This window comes from Pongo abelii, chromosome 9 (assembly GCF_028885655.2).
Source record: "Pongo abelii isolate AG06213 chromosome 9, NHGRI_mPonAbe1-v2.0_pri, whole genome shotgun sequence".
Taxonomy (NCBI): Eukaryota; Metazoa; Chordata; class Mammalia; order Primates; family Hominidae; genus Pongo; species Pongo abelii.
In genome coordinates, this window is record NC_071994.2 from 73,704,505 (window position 1) to 73,730,954 (window position 26,450).

A 26,450-nucleotide genomic window follows, 5' to 3' on the forward strand; every position below is an offset into this window, starting at 1 on the left:
TCTACTTCATAATTGGCATGTAACACTATGTCTGGCACCAAGAAGATTTTCAATAAATATACATTGAATATTTATGCATATGGGAGATCTCATATGACTAATCAAAAGCCATACTGTGTTACAACCATCCTAATCTGTCTCCAAAACCTATCTGTGATCTCTATTCTACCCCACCAAGTGCTTTCATGTTATCTCACTTCTAAATGTCCAGGTTCAATATCCTTGTCTCTCAGCTGCTTGTAAGCATACATGCACACCACCTACCAAGAACTCACCTATTCAGGGAAAGCTAGTGAGAGAGTAGAAAAAACAAACAGCCCATTTGGGATTGTGCCCTCTTCCTACCCTCTTCAAGTCAGCATTTCTCCTCCTTCAAGAAGCGTTTACGGACAGCTCCACCTGTCCACCTGCTTACCTTTCCTCTGGCCCTTCCTATACCTGTGCCACAAAAGTGTTTCCAACTTACCTGGAGTCTGATTGTTCTACACATATTAGTACTTTATTAAAGCAATTTAACGCTATGGATGTTTAGTGAAGGCAAATGTGTGCTCAGGCCTGCCTCTGTCAGGCCCAGTGGGTGGACACAGAAATGAATCAGACGCAACCTCAAAGGACTTATAGTCAGTGAGGGAGACAGATATTAGGCACAGATGCAACTTACTAGAGCACAAAGCATGATGACCTAAATGGTATTAAAGAACTATGAGCAACATGCTATATGCATAAACCTTAATTATTATTCTGAAGAGTGTATCATAGAAGATCAGAGCTCAAAGGTATCATCTAGTTCAACCTCTGTTTTCCAGTGGAAGAGTTTGAGACAGAGAAGTGTGGGGCCTAGCCTAAAATCTCAATCTGTCTGTCTGAGCCAAGACAGACTTCAAGTTTGTTTGTGGTTTTTTTTGTTTTTTTTTTTGAGATGGAGTCTCGCTCCATCGCCAGGCTGAAGTGCAGTGGCATGATTTCAGCTCACTGCAACCTCCACCTCCTGGGTTCAAGTGATTCTCCTGCCTCAGCCTCCCGAGTAGCTGGGGTTACAGCCAAGCGCCATCACACCCAGCTAATTTTTGTATTTTTAGTAGAGACGGGGTTTCACCATGGTGGCCAGGATAGTCTCGATCTTCTGACCCCGTGATCCACCCGCCTCAGCCTCCCAAAGTGCTAGGATTACAGGCGTGAGCCATTGTGCCAGGCCAGACTTGAAGGTTTTCTAAAGCCCAGCCTTGGGCTCTTTCCTCCTCCTCTGATAGCTTCATATGCAAAGTCCTATACTTCATCAGACCATGAGATCTTTGAGGCTAGGTCAGGTTCTCCTTCCTAAACCAGGGCTAGGCAAGCCCAAGACACTTACAGGCTCAGGAAATGCAATCTGATCCCAGGCTGCCAATCCAGTCTTTCAATCTGCAGCACCTAATATGCTCCCTACTCTTACCACTATGTCCTTAAATTGATTTTCAAATATTTTTTGCAGGAAACTTAAAAACAAAATTAAACTCTTTATGCAGAATACTAGTAAATAAATCTGATAAAAGCAAACTTTCTCTGGTTGAAGGGGAGAGAGTCCATAGCTCCACTATTTTTCCTGTTCTTAAGTCCTGGGAAGGGAATTCTAGGAACACATATCAGAAACATTTGTTCTGGAGCTGGATGTGGTGGTGTGTGCCTGTAGTCCTAGCTACTTGAAAGGCTGAGGTGGGAGGATGACTCGAGCCCAGGAGTTCCAGGACAGCCTAGGCAACATAGTGAGATTCCCATCTAAAAAAAAACAACAAACAAACAAAAAAAAACTTTTGTGCTGGGACATAATTTTTAATGGCGTCATAGAAGCTGCTTTAGCGTATGGTCTTCCTCTGAACCCTGTCATTTATGGGGCTCACAATCCTTTCTTTATTCATGAAATGCCAAGCACCCCAATGTCAAGTGGTCCCAATGGTGTATGGATGGGAATGAGAATTTCCCCTTGTGCCTCCTGCTCTCACGTCCTCCACAAAGAGGAGTTTGTCTGAAGGGCTACAGGGACTGGACCGAAGAGGAGGAAAGAGACCCAAACACTGCCTGGCAGGTCAGGGCAGGCTTCTAGAGAAGGATCTTTGAGAAAGACTTCATCCACACAGTCATTCACCAGCCTGAATCTGATAAAGCCTCTGTTTTTGAGGGTGATACAGTAGCCACCAGCTACACATGCTATTGACCACTTGAAATGTGTCCAGCCAAATTGAGATATATTGTAAGTATAAAATACCACATTTCAAAGACTTGGTACAAGAAAAGAATGCAAAATATCCAGTTAATTTTATAACCAATAATTTTTATGTTGATTACCATGCTAAAAGATAATATTTTGAGGCCAGGCGCGGTGGCTCATGCCTGTAATCCCAGCACTTTGGGAGGTCAAGGTGGGCGGATCATGAGGTGAGTAGTTCAAAACCAGCCTGGCCAACATGGTGAAACCCCATGTCCATTAAAAATACAAAAATTAGCCAGGCATGGTGGCACGTGCCTGTAATCCCAGCTACTTGGGAGGCTGAGGCAGGAGAATCATTTGAACCCAGGAGGTGCAGTTTGCAGTGAGCAGAGACCATGCCACTGCACTCCAGCCTGGTGACAGAGCAAGACTCCATCTCCAAAAAAAAAAAAAAAAAAAAAAAAAAAGATAATACTTTGGCCATGGCTAAGTCAAATATAGTTAAAATTCATTCGTTTCTTTTTACTTTTTTTGAAATGTCATTACTAGACAGTTTTAAATTACTTATGTGATTCCTATTAAATTTATTTTTAAAAAAATATAAGTAGGCTGGGCGTCGTGGCTCACGCCTGTAATCCCAGCACTTTGGGAGGCCGAGGCAGGTGGATCAACTGAGATCGGTAGTTCAAGACCAGCCTGGCCAACAGGGTGAAACCCCATCTCTACTAAAAATAGGAAAATTAGCTGGGTGTGGTGACATGCACCTGTAACCCCAGCTACTCGAGAGACGGAGGCAGGAGAATTGCATGAACCTGGGAGGCAGAGATTGCAGTGAGCCGAGATCGTGCCACTGCACCCCAGCCTGGGTGACATCGTGAGACTGTCAAAAAATATATGTGTGTGTTTGTGTTTATAGAGACAAGGTTCCACCATCTCTGTAATTACAGGCAGAAGCCACCGCGCCAGGCTCTTAGAGTATGATATTTTTAAAAGATATTTGTTTAGTGTTTGAGATACGCATTGACAACAGATCTTTTACACCCATTCTCATGTTATCTTCAAAACTATGGGGTGAAATATAATTATTCGATTTTACCAAAGACAGATTTGAGGCTCACAAAGGTTAAGCTATTTATTCCTGGAATCAATCCATTTATTTGAAAAGCTTCTGGAAGACAGGGATGCTGTCTTAAACGCTGTGTTTCTTCACAGCACCTAGCACGGAGCTCTCTCCACGTGGTAGGCGCTCAGAAGGTTTGCGCTGAACGAAGGATATGGATTCTCAAGTCAGAGCTCCGAGCGCAAGGCCAGGGAGCGAAGCACCAGAGGGCGCCCATGAGCCCGCCCACCCGCGGGTCGCCAGGGCCCAAGCTGGACCTCAGGCCTGGGTGCGGCTCTTCAGCCCCAAGCCGCTGCGCGCCCCAGCAGAACAGGGGGCGAGGGGGCGAGGGAAGCCCCAAGTCCTCCGTCCGCCCCGCCCCCTCCCCAGAGCCAGGCCTCGCAGAGCTGCACGGTGCTGAATGACGACTCGACATCCTGTTTTTGGGGCCCGCGGCTCCGCCTGCGCCTCTGCTGATCTTGTCTTTCCCTTGGGTGCTGACGCCAGCTCCTCTTCCCCCCGAGTCTCCCCACCCTCCCCAGGGGTCTGGGGCCTTCCCACTGCTGAATCACCACCACCCCGCACTCCCCCGGGGCTCAGGGCAGGGGTGGGGACTGCCCCAGCCTCGGGCACCACTCTATCCCTGGGGTTGGCTGAAGGCACCAGGCCCAGGGGCGCCTTTCTCAGCATCTTCCCGCGGAGGCTGGTGGGGGCGGGATGGGGGGAAGAGGACGAACGCCTAGCGCCTAGGGTAGGGCCTCCAGGGGTAGGGTGGCCAGGAGGAGGCGGAGAGACTTGACCTTGGGAGGCCTGACTTACTGACCGCAGGGGCAGCGGACTGGGAGGGGGAAAGTGGCAAGCCCGGGACTGGGCCGGGGGCGAGGCTGGGGGCGGGCCGGGACTGGAGAGGGGGAGATCGGCCCTCGGACTTCCTGGTCGGGCCCCGCCCCGGCCCGCCCCGCCCCGCCGGCCCGCCCCCCCCACTTCCTCCGGCCTCCCGCTCTCACTTCCTTCTCGAGCCCGGAGCCGCTGCCGCCGCCCCCAGCTCCCCCGCCTCGGGGAGGGCACCAGGTGAGGCCCGGCCGGGGCTGGCGGGTAGGGGTCCGGGGGAGGAGAGCCCGGCCGGCTCTTGAGTTTGCTAGCGGAGGCCGCGGGCGGCAGCTTCTCGGTTCAGTCCAAGTAGGGCGGGCGCGGCCGGCCGGGCGGGGCGGGGACGGGGCCACTGCGAGCCGGCGGAGGCTCGGCGAGGGTGGCTTCCCGGCGGCTGTACCGCCTCTCGGGAGCCGAGAGGGACCCCTGAGGTCGGAGGGTCCCGGGCTCTAGGAGAAGTGTCTCTGAAGTGGAAGAGCTCAGAGCTAAGAGATAGGACTCAGGTGGGGTGTCCTCAGAAGTTGGTGGCGCGGGGGGGTGTTGAGAAGCGCGTGAGGGGAGAGGGCTTCTGGGCTGGAAAAGGCGCTCCCTCTGCTCCGGCAGTTGTGACACTTGTGGGGGTAAGAGGGGCGGTGTCTGGGGCCTCCGAAAGCTCTCTCCCTGTCAGATGGATGCTTATACAGACCCACACTCGGTCTGCAGCCCCAAGGCCCTCTGCACTCAAGAGGACCGGGGTTAGGGTAGGGGGAGCCCCGCCGACCCCAGTCGTTCTCTGTATGTCTGTTTTCCTGAGTCCCAACCTTACCTGGAGCCAAGCAGTAGGTATTTAGTGAGCAAACGCTGTTCCTAGCTGACCAGAGCCTGTCCTTGCTCTTTTGGGAGTAACTTGGTCTTGCTCTGTAACTGGAAGTGGAAGGACTCTCATTCAGAGATACTGATAGTCCCTGACAAGTTTTTGTTGTGTCTTTTGGGGACGATTGAGAACCATCTCCTAGTGTTCCTCTTCATTCTTAGTCCCTGAATTATACACATGCTCCTATCGTCTCCCTGCGCACCTTCTTTAGTTTCTACCCACAAATCCGCCATCACTCTCTTCTCATCCCTTTCAGTCTCTTTTCCTCCAAACATACGGTCATACCTAGGCCTTGACCTCTCTTCACCTACCCTGCCCCATGTTTGTCTTGGTCCTCTGCAACCTGCCCCATCCCTTCCCCTCCCAGCTCTGGCACCCACACACATACACCTCCTTGTTTCTTCCATCACCCCTCATTCCTTTTGAACCCTCAGCCTGTCGCCCTCTCTGTATCCTTCCCTCCCACCCACTTATCTCCAGCTTTGGAATCAGGATCTGTTGTTGAAGACTTAGTGAGTTCGAGAGTCTTTTCAAACCTCCCTAGCTTGGAGAGGCAGTCTGCAGCCTCCCAGTGATAGAGATGGATTAAAGAGCTGGCAAGCCTCTGTGTGTGTGTGTGTGTTCGCGCGCGCGTGTGAGTGTCTGTGTATCTACATCTTTATCTCTTACAGACAAAATAACTGCCCTCAGCCTTGAGAAGGCCCAGAGCAAGGGAAGCCAGCAGAATGAAGGGAACCTGCAGTGAGTGAGGTTGTGGTTAGGCAGGAGGAAGCAGTTTGTAGCAGTCAGGGTAGGGTGACACAGGAATAAGACTGGTAAGAGGCCGTGGGAAATCAAAATCACCCCAACCCGTGGTGCTTGACCAAGGGGCCAGGCCTGGAAGCCGGAAGACAGCCTGAAGGTCCCTGACTCCATTACCTACTAGTTCCAGCATCACCTGGTGGAAAGAATGGGACCGGCTTGGGTGTGATGGAAATAAAGGGAGGAGGCAAAGGCAGGATTCTGGAGGAAAGACTGCAGCTGGTCTAACTTCGGACTTAACGGTTTTAGTTTTGAATTAAGAAGCGGCTGAGGCAAAAGTGTCTGCTCCTTTCCTGCTGCCTTCTGGGGCCTGCCTAGGCTGGGTACCCACATGCCCTGATCTGCATCAGGGCCTTAGTGACCAGGAAGCCCTCTGGAGTTCTACTGACCCCTCTGCCTTCAGGCATCCTTAATATTCCCCATCTCACCTAGGACCCTATTCCTTCTCAGGAATTCCTCCCAAATTTAACTTCAGTCCATCCTGGCTATGGAAGCTCTTGTTGTTTCCACTCTAGAGCTCTATCCTCAAGCTTTTGGGGTGCATCTGAGGATCTTGCTTCTGTCTACCTCCTCCAGTCATCTGTATTCATTTCTCTCCACTAGAAAAAAAGAGAAGTAGAGGGGAGTAAGTGCTATAGCTAAATTTAAGGGCTCTCATTGTTCCCCATTCTGTCATCTTCCCATGTCACAGTCGTCCCTCTCCCATGAATTGTTCTTCTTCCAGTCCTGCCCTTCCAACCACTTGTCTCTCTTCCCATTTCTTGGAGGTACAGAAGTTTGGGTCTGGGAAGAAATCCCAGGGACCTACATAAAAGCCCAGTTTAGAGAAGGATGTGCATACAAGGCACTTTCCCAGCATCACAGCTTAATAAAAACCCCAGGAGTCCCAATTCCTAGGCTGGCAAACCAGTAGTTACTTTAGTATTCTGCGTAACTGAGCAAACCCACAGGGCTCTGATGGTAAAGACAAGATGGGTGAGACAGGGATTCTCCCAGGTGAGATCTGGCCCCATTGGAAGTTTGAGCTAATTGCAAAAAAGGCATCATTGGAAAAAATGTGACTAGGGCGGGAGAGATTTTAATGGGAATATATTGGGGGGTAAAGGGAGGTGGTGGCTACAACCTAGGAGGCTGCCGCTGAAGTCTTGGCTAAACAAGTATGGTCAAGGTTGTGACACGAACAAGGGGGCTCAGGCCCACACTGAAGACTCCTTCTATATATTGTAGACCCATTAGCGGTGAGGTCAGTAGGGGTCCGTGAGAAGAGCTGAGGAGGGAAACCAAAGACAAAGCCTGGGCCACCTCCCCACATCAGACTGGTTTTCCTGTCCAGGGTCCAGCTTCCTCTTTTGTCCTCATCTCATATGGGGGGAGGGCATCTCTCCAGGAGCTAGAGGCCAGAGGAGGAGCTTCTCAGCTAGGGCAGGGCCAGAGTGGCTGGCTATTGAGTAATGTCAGTGCTAAATCATGAATGCACCAGGATGGGCTAGGCATGAGAGCCTGGGAACTTGGAAGCAAAAAGGGCTCAGATGTAAGTCAACGCACCCTTTGGCCCATTTTCTGAAGGAATAAACCATGGTAGGGTTCTCCTGAATGAGGTTAAAGAGATGGTCCATTCTCAGGCCAGAGTTAGAATCCTCACCTTCTCTCCTTTGTAGAAGTAGCATAAGGATGGAGGTTAGAAGACCCGGATCCTTGTCATAGATTTGCTACCTGGTCAACTTGGTTTCTCTTGGCTCCATTTCAGCATTAAGGAGTTGCATATCAGTACCTCCAAAGGGGACAGTGAACATCATGGCTCTGACTCTTCCTCCCCCAAGAGACTGCTCATAGCAGTGCCCCTCACTCTGGGCCCTTGTGTCTTACCAGCCTCAAGTTGACAGGTCCGAGTAGTCTCTACATATATATCTGTCCAGGGATAGAACTGGCCCTTTCCCCAAGCACAAGGATTGTTAGAGCTTGAGAGATAAGAAGGCAGAGAATGTTGGGGATTTTGCCAGGGGGTAGTAAGATGGGGGAGTACCCTGTCTCCTGCTCCAGCTCTGCCTCACTGACAGTGGAAAATAGATGCCGGAGTTTCCTCCCTGGTGTTATTTTCCCCTGTGGAAACCCCCTCAGGCCTCGGGCGGGGCTAAAGGGACTGGGCAGCCCTGGGTCTCTCTGTGGGTATTTTCAGGTGGGGGTGCCAGGATTGGGAGGATGGCACTTCTGTACAGCCTCGTGAAATTAGCAAAGGCAAAGGAAGTGCCACTTCACAGGCCTTTGGTGGGGCCCAGGGACTGCTGAGTTGCTGCTAGGCGGGGAGGAGGAAGCCAGTGTGCACCCTTCCTCTGTGCTGCGTGGGGGAGGGGGCAGCTTCCTTGGCTCCCCCAGCCAGAGCTGTCCTGGTCCTGAGGCTCAGCCATTTTTTTGTTTTGTTTTGTTTTGTTTTTGTTTTGTTTTTTTTCTGAGATGGAGTCTTGCTCTGTCGCCCAGGCTGGAGTACAATGGCGCGATCTCAGCTCACTGCAACCTCCACCTCCCGGGTTCAAGCCATTCTCCTGTATCAGCCTCCCAGGTACCTGGGACTACCGGCATGCACCACCAGGCCCGGCTAATTTTTTTTTGTATTTTTTAGTAGAGATGGGGTTTCACCATGCTGGCCAGGCTGGTCTCGAATTCCTGACCTCAAGTGATCCGCCAGCCTTAGCCTCCCAAAGTGCTGGGATTACAGATGTGAGCCACCATGCCCAGCTGAGGCTCACCTTTTATGGAACACTTGGGGTGCTGGGACAGTGAGGGAAGAAGGTTGGGAACTAGGATTTAGTGAAAGGGTCCTAGACTGCCCCCAGCCTTCCCAGCTACCACTGTCTCGTTTCCTAGTGGGTGGCATCAAATCTTCTCTTTCCCTACCTGCTGCAATGTAGGATCCTCTCCAGGGGCTGAAGGATGAATGACAAGAGGTGGAGAGTCCTCCAGCATGGATTTTTTTTTCTTTTTTTTTTTTTTTTTTGAGATGGAGTCTTGCTCTGTGGCCTAGGCTGGAATGCAGTGGCATGATCTCTGCTCACTGCAGCCTCTGCCTCCTGGGTTCAAGTGATTCTCCTCCCTCAGTCTCCTGAGTAGCTGGGATTACAGGCGCCCACCACCATGCCCAGCTAATTTTTGTATTTTTAGTAGAGATAGGGTTTCACCATGTTGGCCAGGCTAGTTTCGAACTCCTGATCTCAAGTGGTCTGCCCGCCTTGGCCTCCCAAAGTGCTGGGATTACAGACGTGAGCCATGGCACCCGGGGGATTTTTTTTTTTTTTTAAGGCTAGGAACTGGGCTCTCTTGGGTTCTTCCCTGCTGATGAGGAGAAAGGGAAGAAAGAGACTCAGCCCTTGGCCTGGTCCCAGTCCCACACTGACCTCATGTCTCCCCCAGCTTCCTCCTCCCAGCCCAGCTGCAGCCAGCTGCAGCCCCTTTGAGCCTCTTTATATCACCTCTCCTCTATTCCTCCCTTCAAAACAAACAAACAAACTTGTAGAGCTTTGGAAGTCTTTCCAACAGTGCCCCTGTCCCTTGCCATGTCTTTGACCAAGGGTCCTTGGATATTCCCAGTCTGTAGCCTGTCAGGACCACTTTTCCTTCCCATCTTCCTCATCATCTCTGAGCTAGATCTGCCAGCTTCACCTCTCACCCTTCCAGTTGAAGACAAGACAGTATAGCTTATGTGTTTATTACCCCAACTTTGGGCTCTTCAGGGCGAATGAGAAAGAAGTTGGTTACTTATGTCTTGTGTCTTCTGGTCACAGAGGTTCTTCCTTGTTCCCAGCATCAGAGTCTGTGGATTGATGGGGGAGGAGGGGTATGTCATTCTACAGCTTTTGCTCAGCCCTTCCCTGGGCTTCTGGAAATAAACAGAAGGTCAGACTACCCTCCCCCTGAAGCATCCAGTTAGTTCAGCACAATGAACAGTACAGTCAATGCTGGGAAAGGTAAGGCAGAAGAAGGGGTTGCTGTGATGTCCTGGAGAAGCTGGGGAACAGTACTGGGCCTGAAGGACAGGAAGGATCTGAAGTGGGGCGAGTCGCATTCCAGGAAGAGGAACTCCCATATGCAAAGACATGATTGCACTGACTTCATTCAGTCATTTACTGACAGCTACTACATGCTGTGCTCAGCTTAGGGTGCTCAGCAAGGTCCAGTCAACCAGGACCTTGCCCTCTAGACACTCCCAGTCTAATAACAAGAGATAAGATTCACATCAGCCTCTCCGTGCCTGTGAGAGAGAGACAGGGACCAGACTTTGGATAGGATAAGTCACTTCTGACTTGGATAATTTACGCTTTCCTGGAAGAGGCGGCAATGGTGCATGATTCCATATTACTACTTGGTGTATTTTAGGGAAGAGAATATAGAGGCCCCTTTGTAGAGGATCAGGATTGGAATGGCCAGAGATGGATTGTAGTTATAATGAGGTTCAGGGAGGGCTGCAGAAAGGGAGCCGCATGTTAGGGAGGCAGGTTATAGAAGGCTGAGGTAAGTTTCCATCACCTCCATACTTGCCTCTCTTAAGAGTCCGTTCCTCCCCTCCCCCACTCCCAGTTGGGACACTTCCCCTGCTGTAACAGCCACAGAGATCTGGCAATCAGGCTGCTTCCTTTCCCTCCCCCATTCTGGGCCTGCCTGGGCCACACCCCAAGGCCAGGCCCCACTGGGTACAAGCCGGGCTCCAGGGACCACACTCAGATAGGGTTAAGACCCCCATGGGCTATACTTCCTGCCGGAGCCAGGGCAACCTGGTACTGGGAAGAGAGATTTTTGCCTATTTCAGGCATAGCTTTTGTCTGTCATTGCTGTCCGATAAGATTCAGCATTGCAGTCTTGTCTGTTGTGGGGTGGGCAGGGAGTGTCCGATACTGGGCTTCAGAGAGGTCTCTCCATATCTCAGTAATGAGGGCTGGTACAAACAGATCAAAAGGCAATGGTTGTACAGTCCTGTGTGCCTAGCCCTGTACTTAGAGTTGTTTTTTTTTTTTTGTCATTTAGTCCAGAGAAGCCAAGGCTTCAGTACTGAAGGGCATCCACAGCTGGGAAACTTATGTATGACTGTTGGAAAAGGAGAATCACACAGAGCCAAAGCAGGGTTAAAGGGGATGGCCATGGGTGCAGTGGCTTACTCCTGTAATCCCAGCACTTTCAGAGACCAAGGCAGGTGGATCACTTGAGGCCAGGTGTTCAAGACCAGCCTGGGCAACATGATGAAATCCTGTCTCTACTAAAAATACAAAAATTAGCTGGGCATGATGGCACGTGTATGTAATCCCAGTAACTCAGGAGGCTGAGGCAGGAGAATCACTTGAACCCAGGAGGTGGAGGTTGCAGTGAGCCGAGATCGCGACACTGCACTCCAACCTGGGCGACAGGTAGCCATGCAATGGATATCCAAAGAAGAATTCAGTAACCTTATGGAACTGTGAGACTTAAGTTAGGCCTTAAGGAGTAAGGAAGATTAGAGAAGGGAGAGGGAATGGCAGCAGAGGGAAAAACAAAGAGTAAAAGTTCAGAGGCAAGAATGATCCTGGCTTGTTTGCAGAGGACATTGAAAATCCCTCTGGAACAGGGAGCTGGGAACTCACACTTGCAAAGTACCTACATTGTGCACATATTATACATTAATGCAATTAGTCCTTGTAACAGTGCTATGTGGTAGGTACCATCCGTTGCTGCTGCCTTTGAAAGATAAGGAAATTGAAGCTTAGAGAGGCAAATCATCATAAGCTCAGGGTCACACAGCTGGTAAGAGGCAGAATTAGGATTAAAACCCAAGTCTATATAACTCTAATACCCCTTATCAAATTGTGAAGAACTCTGAATGCCAATACGAGGGACCAGGCATGATCTGAATTGGGACTAAAAAGTCAGAATAAGTCATTGTAATTTGTCTAATAACATACAGATCTGGCCGGGCGTGGTGGCCCACACCCATAATCCCAGCACTTTGGGAGGCCTAGTCAGGAGGATCACTTGAGACCAGGAGTTCAAGACCAGCCTGGGCAACATGGCAAGACCCTGTCTCTACAAGCAAACAAAAAAATACATAAAAAATACAAAAATTAGCCAGGTGTGGTGGTGCCTGCCTGTAGTCCCAGCTACTCAGGAGGCTGAGGTAGGATGCCTTGAGCCTGAGAGGTTGAGACTACAGTGAGCTGTGATGGCACCACTGCATTTCAGCCTGGGCAACAGAACAAGACCTTGTCTCCAAAAGAAAAAACAAAACAAAACAGATCGGCAACCATTGATTTACTAAATTACTTTTTTTTTTTTTTTTTTTTTTGAGACATGGGGTCTTGCTGTGTTGCTCAGGCTAGAGTGCAGCGGCTACTCACAGGGACGATAACCTTGACTAGTGTACACACTACAACCCTTCACTCCTGGGCCTAGCCTCCTTAGTAGCTGGGACTGCAGGTGCACCACTGAGCTGGGCTTAATGATTCTTTTGAAAAAGCCACTTAGTGAATAAGTCATTGTTGAACCCCGCTCCAGATAGGTCACACTCCTGTTTTGGTGTCCTGCAGCACTGACATCCCTTCTTCCTATTTGGCACAGTTTAGACTCTACCTTTTAGCATATGCCCTCCTGAAATGGGCTACGGGAACTTATTCAACCCAGTTCAGGCCAGAGGATTTCAGAAAGATTTGTTTTGGGAGAGAGGATAAAGGTCTGAACTAGACCTGAGTAGGGAGGACTGGGCTGATCCCCTACCACAGACACAGGCATACTCAGTGCTTCTTGCCTTCTGGGATGAAAGGTCTTGCTCCTGTCACCTCCTGTGTGTACAGCACTTCAGTTTACAAAGCGTATTCATTCCCATTGTCAGGTTCCTTGATGCTGCCCTTGAGGCTGGGAGGGCTACTATTATTACTTCTACTGTATAGATAAAGAAACGGAGGCTCCAGGAAGGGCAGTAACTTACCTGATCAAGGTCACACAGCTGGTAAGGGGTAACTTGAAGACTGTATGATGCACCAAGGAAAACACAGGACTTTGGGTCACAAAACTGGGTTTGTGTTCTGGCTCCCACACTAACTAGCTGTGTGATGTTGAGTTACTTTTACTGCTCTGAATTTGTTTCCTCATCTGTAGAATAGGAATAGTACTAACAGGTTGTTATAAAGGTCAAATGACATAATAACATGCGACCTATAAAGGCTTATACCATATGAGGGCTTTTTTATCAAGGGTCAAGGTCAGCAGATAAACTCAAGACATCAGAGTCAGGTATCCAGTACTCTTGGCCCTATACCACACTGCCTTTGCTTTGTTTGTTTCTGGACACTACCATACTCATCATCCTTTTCCAGTGTCAGTCCTTGTTCCCTTCCCAGCCCGGAAGCTACCTTGTCCTTCCCCTCTCCTTTGAGAGCTGATTTACTGATTGCTAGTTGATAACCACCTCCTTAGAGAGCTGTACTTCCAGTCTCTTGGGCCTTGTGACAGCCAGCCAGAGTTCCCTCCTTGCCTTCCTGCCTGGGCCAGCCCGGTGCTGGGCTTTCCAGTCATACTGTCAACACCCACTCCCCTGCTCTATGTGGAACTGAAGATTACAGGCCTAGGAGTTCTGCTTTGAATGTCAAGGCTTCCCACGTAATCCATTGGGCACAAATAATGCCACCTGCATCCAAGGAGCTTTAAGTCTTAGTTCATCCACCTAGTGCTCTTGTAACAACCATTTTAATCTCTAATTCCTGGATAGGAAAACTGAGGCCCAGCAAGCGTAAATGCCTCATGCTTGGTTGTAGTGAGTCAGCAGAGCTGGGGTTAGAACTTAGGTCTCTCAACTTCCAATCTGAGGTCTCTATTTGACTCTCCACTGGCCTAAAGGGTCCTTATGCCCTTCCCTGACCCACTGTCTGAGGGTCTTTATCTGAATGTCCTGAGGTTGCATGCAGACATGCATGCGCACACACACACACACTCTCATTCATGCAAATAGGATGGAAATATTTTTTAATGTGAACCAGAGACACAACTTCATAGAGTGAAACCATTTCTCTCCCAGCTGATTCCAAGGCAAATTGTAGCCTGGGAGGGAGGTGAGACCAAGCCCTGGGTCCTTTGCAGCCCCCACATGATGAAAGTTTCTTTTCCACTTCCCAGTGGGGATTTTCTTCCCCACTTGTCATTGATTTTTGAAGCTTCTGAACCAGTGGTGAGAGCTCAGGCTGAGGGGGTAAGGGGTTCCCAGACCAGGATGCAGCCTTGCAGTATAGCAAGTGAAATGGAGAAAATGGGCTAGTGGTGATGGTGCTTGGGTGGAGCCAGGGATAAGGAATAATCAGGGATTTCGTTGTGTTTAAAACAGGGCTGCCCCCTCTCAGGGAGCAGGCCCTGGTTGTGGGAGACAGTCAGGGAAAGGAAGTCACATATTGACCACCAAGAGTCCCCCATGGCCAACAGGAAGTAGCTGATGAGAGAAGGACCCTTGCCATAGCAGTGTAAATAATCACAGGGTTTCTGGAAGCTCTGTTCCAGAACTCAGAAAAGCAGTTCATCACCCCAAGGCCCTGTGACCTGCAGAGGTGACCAGATGTTGGCTGGAGCTGAGACTCCTCATACTTACCCCACTAATAAATACAGCAGCCCATTTATTGGGCACTTGCTATGTGCCATACCTCATGCTGGACATCTTCTATACATTATTAACTCTTACTTTTTTTTTTTTGAGACAGGGTCTTGCTCTGTCGCACAGGCTGGAGTGCAGTGGTGTGATCATAGCCCACTGCAGCCTTGACCACCCTGGGATCAAGTGATGCTCCCACCTCAGCCTCCCGAGTAGCTGGGACTACAGGTGTGTACCACCACACCCTGGTAATTTTTTCATTTTTTGTAGAGTCAGGGTTTTGCCATGTTGCCCAGGCTAGTCTCAAACTCCTGGGCTCAAGCGATCTACCTGCCTCGTTCTCCCAAAGTGCTAAGATTACAGGTATGAGTCACCATGCCTGGCCTCATTTCATATTCTGAGCAATTGTAATGAAATAGGCAAGATTATCCCCATTTTACAGATGAGAAAATTGAGGCTCAGGGAACAAATATATTGCCAAGATCACATATAACTAGTTTGTGGAGCTGTGATTAGAATCCCTGCAAGTCTTACTCTAGCATCTATGTTCTTAATGATGGTATTTTCTACCCAAGAGTCTGGAAGTCTCTCAAATCTTTCAGAGGCACATGCCAGGATTTCAGGAAATGGACAGAAGATTGAGGGGAAAGTCAAGTTTTTGTCTTACTCTTGACTTCATCCTTCCTAGTTGGGCTTGAAAGATTTGCTCCAGGCCGGGCATGGTGGCTCATGCCTGTAATCCCAGCACTTTTTGGAAGGCCAAGGCGGGCAGATCACAAGGTCAGGAGTTCAAGACTAGCCTGACTAACATGGTGAAACCCCGTCTCTACTAAAAATACAAAAATTAGCTGGACGTGGTGGCATGCGCCTGTAATCCCAGCCACTCGGGAGGGTGAGGCAGGAGAATCGCTTGAACCTGGAAGGTGGAGGTTGCAGTGAGTCAAGATTGCGCCACTGCACTCCAGCCTGGGCGACAGAGCAAGACTCCGTCTCAAAAAAAAAAAAAAAAAAAATTTGTTCCACCCCACCAAGGGCCTTGAGAGAAGATACTAATGTCTGGGAACGTCAGCCTCTACCTCATTCATCATAACATACCCAGACCCCAGTCCAAATCCCAGGTTCAACTGAATCTCCAGTATTCCCCTGCATTGAATTGGCAACCTGAGTGTGCATGGCCAGGTAGGGTTTTCAGTACTTATAAGAATGATGGGGTGGCCAGGTGTGGTGGCTCACGCCTGTAATCCCAGCACTTTGGAAGGCTGAGGCGGGTAGATCACCTGAGGTCAGGAGCTTGAGACCAGCATGGCTAACATGGCAAAACTCCATCTCTACTAAAAATATAAAAATTAGCTGGATGCAGTGGCGCGTGCCTGTAGTCCCAGCCACTTGGGAGGCTGAGGCAGGAGACACTTGAACCCGGGAGGCGGAGGTTGCAGTGAGCTGAGATCGCGCCACTGCACTCCGGCTTGGGCGACAGAGTGAGACTCCATCTCAAAAAAAAAAAAATTTCCCCATTGCCAGAATACCCTGGATTGGGATAGGGCAGCTCTCTAAAGAATTGAGCCCCTTACTCAGCAGGTTTCTTACTGTGCCTTTTGGTTTGTACTCAGTAGCCAAGATACCAGGTTTGGAGAGGGCAGGGTGGGCCCTGAGTTGAGAGAGGTTCTGCTTATGGCTGCATCACAGAGTGACCTGGGACAGCTGTCCTGTGCCAGAACCCTTTCCAGTCTCCTGGTGGAAAGGGTCCATATTTAATAGAGGATCTAGTAAATCTCTAAATTTGTGCACTCTCCTTTTGTGTCTGTATAGCCTGGAAAAAAAAATAGCTGATACTGGCCAGGCACAGTGGCTCACGCCTGTAATCCCAGCACTTTGGGAGGCCGAGGCGGGCAGATCATGAGGTCAGGAGATCAAGACCATCCTGGCTAACATGGTGAAACCCCATCTCTACTAAAAATACAAAAAATTAGCCGGGCGTGGTGGTGGGTGCCTGTAGTCCCAGCTACTTGGGAGGCTGAGGCAGAATGGCGTGAACCCAGGAGGCGGAGCTTGCAGTGAGCCGAGATCGCGCCACTGCACTCCAGCCTGGGTGACAGAGCGAGACTCTGTCTCAAAAAAAAAAAAATAGCTAATACTTATGGACGAGGCACTGTTTTAAATGCTTTACATGTATTATATAATGCTCACAATGACCCAATGAGGTAGATATTATTTTATCCTCATTTTACTGATAAGAAAACTTAGGCATACAGAGGTTAAGCAATTTGTTCAGGGTTACACAGCTAGGAAATAGCAAAATCAGGATTTGACCTTAGTTTGTCTGGCGCCAGAGTTTATGTGCTTTCTACCACATTATACTGCATCTTTGCTTGGTCTCAGGGCCTTTCATTGTGTATCTTTCTGATGACTGTCTTGATGGGACTTTGGGATAGTGTCAGGTTAAGGGAACAGGAGCCGGTTTCCCTTTGTGTGCCCCCATCTTTTCTTCCCAATAGGCAGAGGCCTCCCTAACCAAGAATGTCCCCTTTCATCTGTCCACAGGTCACTGCAGCCAGAGGGGTCCAGAAGAGAGAGGAGGCACTGCCTCCATTACAGCAACTGCACCCACGATGCAGAGCATCAAGTGCGTGGTGGTGGGTGATGGGGCTGTGGGCAAGACGTGCCTGCTCATCTGCTACACAACTAATGCTTTCCCCAAAGAGTACATCCCCACCGTGTTCGACAATTACAGCGCGCAGAGTGCAGTTGACGGGCGCACAGTGAACCTGAACCTGTGGGACACTGCGGGCCAGGAGGAGTATGACCGCCTCCGTACACTCTCCTACCCTCAGACCAACGTTTTTGTCATCTGTTTCTCCATTGCCAGTCCGCCGTCCTATGAGAACGTGCGGCACAAGTGGCATCCAGAGGTGTGCCACCACTGCCCTGATGTGCCCATCCTGCTGGTGGGCACCAAGAAGGACCTGAGAGCCCAGCCTGACACCCTACGGCGCCTCAAGGAGCAGGGCCAGGCGCCCATCACACCGCAGCAGGGCCAGGCACTGGCCAAGCAGATCCACGCTGTGCGCTACCTCGAATGCTCAGCCCTGCAACAGGATGGTGTCAAGGAAGTGTTCGCCGAGGCTGTCCGGGCTGTGCTCAACCCCGCGCCGATCAAGCGTGGGCGGTCCTGCATCCTCTTGTGACCCTGGCACTCGGCTTGGAGGCTGCCCCTGCCCTCCCCCACCAGTTGTGCCTTGGTGCCTTGTCCGCCTCAGCTGTGCCTTAAGGACTAATTCTGGCACCCCTTTCCAGGGGGCTCCCTGAATGCCTTTTTCTCTGAGTGCCTTTTTCTCCTTAAGGAGGCCTGCAGAGAAAGGGGCTTTGGGCTCTGCCCCCCTCTGCTTGGGAACACCGGGTATTCTCATGAGCTCATCCAAGCCAAGGTTGGACCCCTCCCCAAGAGGCCAACCCAGTGCCCCCTCCCATTTTCTGCTACTGACCAGTTCACCCAGCTTTCGACACAGTTGCTGCCTATTGTGGTGCCTCCTCAGGTTAGGGGCTCTCAGCCATCTCTAACCTCTGCCCTCGCTGCTCTTGGAATTGCGCCCCCAAGATGCTCTCTCCCTTCTCCAATGAGGGAGCCACAGAATCCTGAGAAGGTGAATGTGCCCTAACCTGCTCCTCTGTGCCCAGGCCTTATGCATTTGCTGACTGACTCAGCCCCCATGCTTCTGGGGACCTTTCCCACCCCCATCAGCATCAATAAAACCTCCTGTCTCCAGTGGCCCCGGCTCCTCCCTGTGCGCTGGGCATTAGCGGGTGGGCATGGGCTAGGGCTCCCCAGAGACTGGGAGCCTTTTGTTTCTTCTAGTAGACAATAGGCTTCATTGTGGTCCCCTCACCCCCCAATTTCCCTAACAAAGCTCTAGGCTCCCTTGGAGGGGGCAGTCTTGCTCTGGGGGCCAGTCACAGATGCTGTAGTGGACTCAGACACAAAACCTGAGGAAAGACTTCCTCATCTTAGGGCTCAGAAAGGGAGAGGTTGACAGCCATTAGTCTAAAGGCAGATGCTCCCACAGTCATGCATGTGACAGCTGTACCTCACATTCCCCAAGAGGACAGAGCTTTAACAACAAGAGTTGGAGTCTGAACCCAGGTCTCTGCCTCAACTGAAGACTTCCAGGTATCCTAGCTTGCAGTCCTAGAATCATTACAGATAGCTCACTCACTCCTGCTTACCAAAATAGAGGCTTAGACCATCATTACAGATAGCTCACTCACTCCTGCTTACCAAAATAGAGGCTTAGACCAGCCTTAGGAGACTCCAGACCTAAGGGGGATTGGGGGGTGCTGCTAGGAATCATACCCTACCATGGACTTACTCCCTCCCCATTCTTGAGCCTGTTTCTCTCCCAGTTACTATAAAACAAGATGAGCCCCAAGACTAGCAAGCCTAGGCAACTGTTGGCCCAAAAAAAAAATTTATTTTCCTTTAAAATAAAATGTACAACCAAAATTTAGGGTTTGGAGCAGTAGGGAAGACAGGAGATACCAGGGAGCCCATTTTACAGTAGAGATCTGCATCTGACCCCTCTATCCCATACCTTTGCAAAGGAGGGGAGGGGTCTATAAGCCAGAACTTTCACAAGAGAAGAAAATACATGCTGTGGTGGTGCTGTTTCTGGAGCAGGTCATCCTTTAGGTATAGAATACCACCTCCACCCGATGATATCAGAACCACCAACTGGTAGAGCCCTTGGAAATCATACAGTCCACCCATCCCCCATCAGACACATGGACACACCGAGGCTCAGATAGGGAAGGGTATATACCCTAGGGCACACACCAAATCAAAAAGGTGAAGTCAGGACTAGAACACCTGAGCAGCTTTAGCAGGGGACTGTGGCCACAGGCCTGGATGTGCATAGTAGATCATGAAATTCATTAGTCCTATGAATGACCCCGTGCAGACAAATGGCTGTGGTTGTCAGGGAGCAGTCACTGCTCAGGGGCTTCTGACTTCAGTGAAAGGTGACTATGTAAAGGCCAGAAACTGGATGGTGGTCATGAACCTCAGGACTTTTTTTTTAGCACCAAATGGTGGAGCTCTCTGCCAGCTCAGCTTCTTGGGGCCTCTCAGGTAAAGGTGATGTTGTTTGAGGACCCCACGCCCATATGAGGGGTGGAGAGGAGAACCCAGCAGCACTGGGGTGAGCCTTGGCCTACACCCTTCCTTCTTACCCTTCCCCCATCTTCAGTAAGGCCAAGAGAGGATGTGGGGTGGGGAAGGCCAGAATGGTATCTTGTTTCTTGTTTCTGGGCAGTGGGCTGCCTCCTCCCAAGCAGGACTGAAGGGTTCAGAATCGCTTTTCCTCAGGCTGAGAGGTTATGAGCAGCTCCTTGTTCCCGAAGTCCCACCAGGCCGTCATGTGGAACGCCATGTTGGTTAAGACAACAGTGTACTCCAGGATGGCAAAGATGGTGTACACTGTTGTGAGGACACAAGGAACAGGACATGGTGAACTTCCAGCTACCCCTCAGGGGCCTCTTGATAAATCACACCACCATTAGTCTGCCACAGAGAACACAATGGCAGCCAGTCCCCAAGACCATTGCCCATTATCAAAAACATCACTGCTGCCCTGTAGCCACTCATGACCACCTGTGGCTCCTATCCTGGCCTCACCTCCAGCCTCACAATACATGTTGTGCCGAAAGTAGACAGCCAGTGCCGAGAAGAAGGAGATGAAGTTGATGATGAAGAGCCGCTGTTTCCAGCTGTAGGACTTGCGATCCTAGGGAATGGGCTGTCTGATCACTCTGCAGCTTGCTGGGTATGAGAGCGTGGGCTCCCCTCTCAGCCCTAGCTCCTAAGGGCTGGGCCTTATCTCCCTTGGCTCCCACTAGCGGTCATGGAAGGGAGCACAGGCAGGGGCAGCAAGAATGACGAACATGTTCACGACCCTGCCTCTGGGGGAGTGATGGGCCGAGGAGCAGTGGTATTCCTGCCCCTTCCACTTCAGGGGGATGGAGTATGAAAGTTACATGGAGTCACCCACCAACCCCACTTCCAAATACTGTGGGGGAAAAGAAACCCATGTACATGGGTGGGACGCTGGAATTATGACAGACCAGTCCTCTGACACTGTTCCTCACTGCCGCCTAGATGCGACTCCTCATTCTATCCCCATTTGCAGCCTCCATCTTTTCTATTCTCCAGTCTCCCACACTACCCAAACACAGTGCTATAGTCCTAGATTCTGACCAACCACCCTCAGTTTGTTCCCAAGCCCCAGCCCCAACCCCAGCACCCCTCTGCCAGGGTTCCCATTAGAACTCAGTTCCCACCTCACCATTACCCGAATCCTGAGGACAGATGTCCTTGATTTTCTTCTGGGCTGACTTGGAGCCCCCGCTAGGGATAGACCGTACCTCCTGACTTACTGTGTGCTTCTTGGTCAACCGCCAGAGAATGCAGGTGAGGAGCATGTGCCCGAGGGATGAGGCAATGAACACAATGAAAGCATTTTCATGGACGGCTGGAGGGAAAGAGGATTGGGAGCCACATTGCAGGGAGTGCCCACACCACTAAGTAGGAAGGTCCGAAAGTGGTAGGGGCAGGCCCGTCCCCTCAGGGAACCCTTCCCCACTCCTCCCTCATCCGGGCACCCACTGAAGTCCTCAGAGGAGGAGACATAAGTGAGCACTAGCAACGCGAGGTTCTCCACGACATTGAGGCCGAAGTTGAGGCGGCAGAGCGGGCGATAGCAGGAACACGGGGAGGTACAGCTGAGGTAGTGGTTCCAGTAGGCGAAGGCCACCAAGAAGCGAGGCGCCGAGTGCAGGCCGATGCAGAAACGCCACACGTAGCGCTGGGGCACCTCCCCACCGATGGCTGAGCTCACCGAGGGCAGGTAATTGGGCACCTAGAGAGTTGTGACCTGTCTGGGCATCTGCCTCTGCCAGCCCCGCCCATGTAGAGAACCTTCTCTCCATCTGACAAAATCACTCTTGCCTCTGCTCCAGCCCCTCCCCTTCCAAGAAGTCCTCCTTCAGATGTCCCCATACCTCTCCCAAAAGACCTCTCCTTCTAGGTCCTAGGCCCAAAGTGCTGGATTCTCATTCCCCAGCTATCCTGAGATTTGTGCAGGAGCATGGTGGGACCTTCTCCATCTCCCCCGCAGACTGGAACCTGCCTGTGTTTGGTCACTGTGTAGATGGGTTCAGATGCTCTACAACCATAGCTCAGAGCTGTGCCTCCGCTAAGACCGTGGGTGAGTTCCAAGACCTCAGATTCAGTCCAGAGGACAGGGATGAGTCACAGACCATCTGAGCTTCCTTAGAACAGTGCTGGATTCACTGCTCAGCTAAGATGTTCCTCAGTCTGCTCCCAGCGCCACTCATTCCTCTAAGCAGGTGTGCCAAGGTGGTAGAACGGCACCCCTGCTCTGATCATGATTAAGAAAGTGGGTGGGCTGGGCAGGATGGCTCACACCTGTAATCTCAGCACTTTGGGAGGCCGAGGTGGGTGGATCACCTGAGATCAGGAGTTAAAGACCAGCCTGGCCAACATGGCGAAACTCTATCCCTACTAAAAAAAAAAAAAAAAATTAGCCGGGCATGGTGGCCAGCGCCTGTAGTCCCAGCTACTCAGGAGGCTGATCAGAAGAATTGCGTGAACCTGGGAGGCAGACGTTGCAGTGAGCCAAGATTGTGCCACTGCACTCCAGCCCGGGCAACAGAGTGAGACTCTGTCTCAAAAAAAAAAAAAAAAAAAAAAAAAAAGAAAAGAAAAGAAAAAAGAAAGTGGGTGCTCCTAACCTGGGGTAGTCTAAGGAAATGACCATGTTCTTGTGCATCTCCACCATCCATCTTAATGCCTGGAACTCCTATTGAAGCCTCAGTCCTTAAAGCTGAGGAAGAAGGAGAAGATAATACACTGCTGCAGTGACTGGTGTCTTGCTTGTTTGAGAGGTGAAAGGATGGGGGATGACTGAACAATGGTTTAGATGGGGACAGGAAAGCCAAAGATGGGAAGAGGCTCTCTTAGACTCCAGGGCCTAGAGCAGTGCTTCACAAACTTTAATTACAACTCACTGGGGGAATTGTCTGAAAATGCAGAAGGCTTGGAACCTGAGGATCTGCATTTTTTAATTTTTTAATTTTGTTTTCCCCCTTTTTGAGACAGGGTCTCACTCTGTCGCCCAGGCTGGAGTGCAGTGGTGCAATCTCTGCTCACTGCAACCTCCGCCTCCAGGGTTCACGCCATTCTCCTGCCTCAGCCTCCCGAGTAGCTGGGACTACAGGCGCCCGTCACCACGCCCAGCTAATTTTTTGTATTTTTAGTAGAGACGGGGTTTCACCATGTTAGCCAGGATGGTCTCGATCTCCTGACCTCGTGATCCGCCCACCTTGGCCTCCCAAAGTGCTGGGATTACATATGTGAGCCACCGTGCCCGGCCATTTTGTTTTTGTTTTTGGAGACAGGGTCTCACTTCAGTTGCCCAGACTGGAGTGCCATAGCACGATCTCAGCTCACTGCAGCCTCTACTTTCTGGGCTCAGGTGATTCTCCCACCTTAGCCTCCCAAGTAGCCACCACCATGCCTGGCTAATTTTTTGGATTTTTTTTTTTTTTTAGTAGCAACAGGGTTTTGCCCTATTGCCCAGGCTGGTCTAGAACTCCTGGACTCAAACAATCCACCCCACCTTGGCCTCTGAAACTGCTGGGATTACAGGCATAAGCCACCACACCAAGCCAGAATATGCTTTTTTTTTTTTTTTTTTGAGATGGAGTCTCGCTGTGTTGCTCAGGTTGGAGTGCAGTGGCGCAATTTTGGCTCACTGCAACCTCCGCCTCCTGCGGTCAAGCAATTCTCCTGCCTCAGCCTCCCAAGTGGCTGGGATTACAGGCGCCTGCCGCCACGCCCAGCTAATTTTGTATTTTTAGTAGAGATGGGGTTTCACCATGTTGGGCAGGCTCGTCTCGGAACTCCTGACCTCTGGTGATCTGCCTGCCTCGGTCTCCCAAAGTGCTGGGATTACAGGCGTGAGCCACCACCCCCAGCAAGAATATGGATTTTTAAAAGTTTCCAGAACTGTGGAAATGGCCAGTCCATTGCCCACACTTTCTGTGCACTTTTGCAGACCTCCAACAAGGGCCAGTGCAGTGCCAGAGCCCAGCAACCCAGCAAGGGAATGAACTTGCTCTAACTATGGAGGGACAGTCTTCGAAAGTGGAGTTCTGAAGGACCATCATTCCTTTCTTTCAATGAGATGCCAGACTGCTGAGAAGGTGAGCAATGCTGCAGGCGGCTCATAGGGCAGCCCACAGGTAGGCCTGGGGCAAGACTAGCCATGGGGCTTCACAGCCTCCACAAAAAAGGAGATGGATTCCCCTCTGCACTGTCAGACGAAGCTGAATGTAGAGCTCTGGGAGAGAAGATGCCGGTCTCAAAGCCATAGCTTGAGATACCATAGCTTGAGATATCATAGCTTGAGACGAGGCTCAGACATGCACTCTGAGTAATGTGAAGGGGTAGCATAGAGGCTCAGGAACTGCACAAAGCTGAGTCTGCATCCTAGCTCTGCCTTTATTAGCTGGGTGACCTTGAGCAAGTCACTTCACCTCTCTGAGCTCCAATTTCCTCATTGGTAAAATGGGTATAACACCACCTACCTTGCAGGGTGTTTATGAATTTTCTTTCTTTCTTTATTTTTTTGAGACAGAGTCTCACTCTGTCACCCAGGCTGGAGTACAGTGGCGTAATCTTGGCTCACTGCAACCTCCGCCTCCCAGGTTCAAGTGATTCTCATGCTTCAGCCTGCTGAGTAGCTGGGACTAGAGGTGCCACCACACGCAGCTAATTTTTCTTTTTTTTTTTTTGAGATGGAGTTTCACTCTTGTTGCCCAGGCTGGAGTGCAATGGTGCGGTCTCAACTCTTTGCAAACTCCACCTCCCAGGTTCAAGCAATTCTCCTGCCTCAGCCTCCCGAGTAGCTGGGATTACAGGCGCCCGGCCTCTAATTTTTGTATTTTTAGTAGAGATGGGGTTTCACCATGTTAGCCAGGCTGGTCTTGAACTCCTGACCTTAAGTGATTCACTTGCCAAAGTGCTGGGATTACAGGCGTGAGCCAACGTGCCCAGCCATATGAATTCTAAATATAACGTGTATAAAACATCTGCAGTATCTGGCATGCAGTAAGTACAATAAGTGATGGCTTTCAGAAGACAAAATTTCCTGTAAAGAACGCAAAAACGCTGTGAGCTACATGGCCACAGAGCATGGGAAGGTCTGCTTATGGGTGAGACGCAGGAACCTCCATGTCTCCTTACTTGATTTTTCTGCCTTGCTGTTACTCTGAGTTGAGTTAGTCAGAGTGTTGCCTCTGCTTCCTGGAATATTCATTCTGAAAACTACTCCCCAATCTCAGCTACTTTAAGGAAAACAGGACCACCATCTAAAGCTTGACTGGGAGAGCCTAAAGGATTCAAGGGCCCTGAACCCTGACCACTGTTGGGAATGGGTATTGGGGAGAAATGATACAGAGTTTGGGGAAGGCCTCAGGAGGAGGAGAGAGTTAGGGCATTGTGGCTGCTGGTCCTGTCTTCATGGGCCTCTATCCGATTAGGGATGGGGGTGGGATTCTAAGAGCAGGGACTGTCTCTTCCATCATGTACACACATATGCACACACACACAGAAACACATACACATAATCAGGTACATGTACTCCTACCCCCAGCCCCATTCCCAGCATACAAGTTCCCCACTCACCGACTGCACCAGCAACAAGCAACATTAGGAGCTATGAGAAACTGGGTACACAGCTCACCCCAAACTTCCCCATGTGCCCAGAGCTAAGAGTACTGAGAGACGGGAGGATAAGCCCTTTCTGATAGGACAGTAGATCAGAAACTCGTATGGTATAAAGCAGGGTTCCCCAAAATCCCCTTTCAAATCACCTCAGATTTCACCATAAGATTCATTCCTTTGGCCTCAGGTAAAAGTCCCCCCACATTATAAATGCCTTCTCTAGCTACCCTACTGTTCCCCGCCCCGTGCCAACTGCACAAAAACTCCAATTGCTGTCAATCCCACTTTCTACACCTCTCTAGACTCCATCCCTCCTCTCTACCCTCACAGTCCGCATCTTGGCTCTGGTTTCCCCAGTAGCGTGAGCTACTGCACTAGCCTCCTTATACCCTACTCTTGCCCCTGACCTTAAAGCTGTTCTCCACTCAGAAGCTAGAATGGTCTTCTAAAGCACAAATCTCCAGCCTACACAACATGGCAAAACCCCATCTCTACAAAAAATATAAAAATTAGCCAGGCATGGTGGCATGCACCTGTAGTCCCAGCTACCCAAGGCTGAGGCTGAGGTGAGGAATCACCTGAGCCCAGGAGGTCAAGGCTGCAATGAGCCAAGATCAGGTCACTGTACTCCAGCCTGGGAGACAGAGTGAGATCCTGTCTCTAAATAAATAAATACGTAAAGCACAAATCTGATCATGTCCCTTTCCTGCCTAAAATCTTTCCAAAGCTCTTGATAAAAATTGCCCTCTGGATAATATCAAAAGTTGTCGGCCTGGCATTCACAAAGAGCCTTCTTTACCACAGAGCAACAATGTCCCCTCCTCCAAGAAGAAAGTGATCCCCAATGTCCAATCTGGGTGAAGTGCCTCCTCTGAGCCCCACAGTCACTGTACTCTTTTTTATCATAATAGGAACCCCAGATCACTGTGTTGTGACAGTCTGTGTCTAAGGACTGACTCTTGTAACAATGAGATGTTAAGGGCAAGTCCATATCTAATTCCATGCCCCTAGCACAGAACCTTTATCCCTGGGCCCCCAGGAAAGGCCTAGTGGACTGATTCTGGGAGATAGAAGTCCATCCAGGTTTCTGGCTGGCAGATCCCTGAGTGGACACAGGCTGTGGGGCCTGGGGCTGCCAGTAGGAGAAACAAAGCTTGAGGATCCAGATCAGAGCTGAGGATGGATCCTCCAAGGTCAGTCCCTGAGTGTGGGCCAAAGCCACTTGTTACATCTCCCATCTTCTGGTCTCGTTTCACC

At 50.5% G+C, this 26,450-nt stretch overlaps 2 protein-coding genes across 23 annotated transcripts in view; one reads left to right on the top strand and one right to left on the bottom strand.

Moving 5' to 3' along the window:
* Positions 1 to 4,199: 4,199 nt before the first annotated feature.
* On the top strand, positions 4,200 to 18,161 carry RHOG (ras homolog family member G). 3 transcript variants are annotated; one of them, XM_024254757.3, is made up of 2 exons: positions 4,200 to 4,355; positions 16,937 to 18,161. In XM_024254757.3, exon 2 carries the CDS (start codon positions 17,005 to 17,007, stop codon positions 17,578 to 17,580), a length of 576 nt encoding a protein of 191 aa, XP_024110525.1. In that variant the 5' UTR covers positions 4,200 to 4,355; positions 16,937 to 17,004; the 3' UTR covers positions 17,581 to 18,161. The 3 variants fall into 3 exon arrangements, with proteins under 3 accessions (XP_024110525.1, XP_054381945.1, XP_054381944.1); XM_054525970.2 differs by lacking the exon at positions 4,200 to 4,355 and adding an exon at positions 4,508 to 4,657; XM_054525969.2 differs by lacking the exon at positions 4,200 to 4,355 and adding an exon at positions 14,506 to 14,623.
* Positions 18,162 to 18,841: 680 nt separating this feature from the next.
* PGAP2 (post-GPI attachment to proteins 2) overlaps positions 18,842 to 26,450 on the bottom strand; it is a 28,169-nt gene continuing 20,560 nt past the window's right edge. For 6 of the 20 annotated variants that reach the window (XM_009246762.4, XM_009246763.4, XM_054525961.2 and 3 more), the window contains 4 exons: positions 21,051 to 21,303; positions 20,810 to 20,916; positions 20,064 to 20,172; positions 18,842 to 19,865 (listed from right to left, as the gene is read on the bottom strand). In XM_009246762.4, the coding sequence (XP_009245037.1) occupies positions 19,735 to 19,865; positions 20,064 to 20,172; positions 20,810 to 20,916; positions 21,051 to 21,303 (600 nt within the window). In that variant the 3' untranslated portion in view covers positions 18,842 to 19,734. Of the gene's footprint in view, positions 19,866 to 20,063; positions 20,173 to 20,725; positions 20,917 to 21,050; positions 21,304 to 26,450 lie in introns of those variants that run through there. The other 14 variants (XM_054525959.2, XM_054525958.2, XM_054525966.2 and 11 more) reach the window with 4 other exon arrangements.

What these genes read in the sequence shown, in the direction of transcription:
- RHOG (XM_024254757.3), top strand. Translation starts at nt 17,005, where the DNA reads ATGCAGAGCATCAAGTGCGTGGTGGTGGGTGATGGGGCTGTGGGCAAG.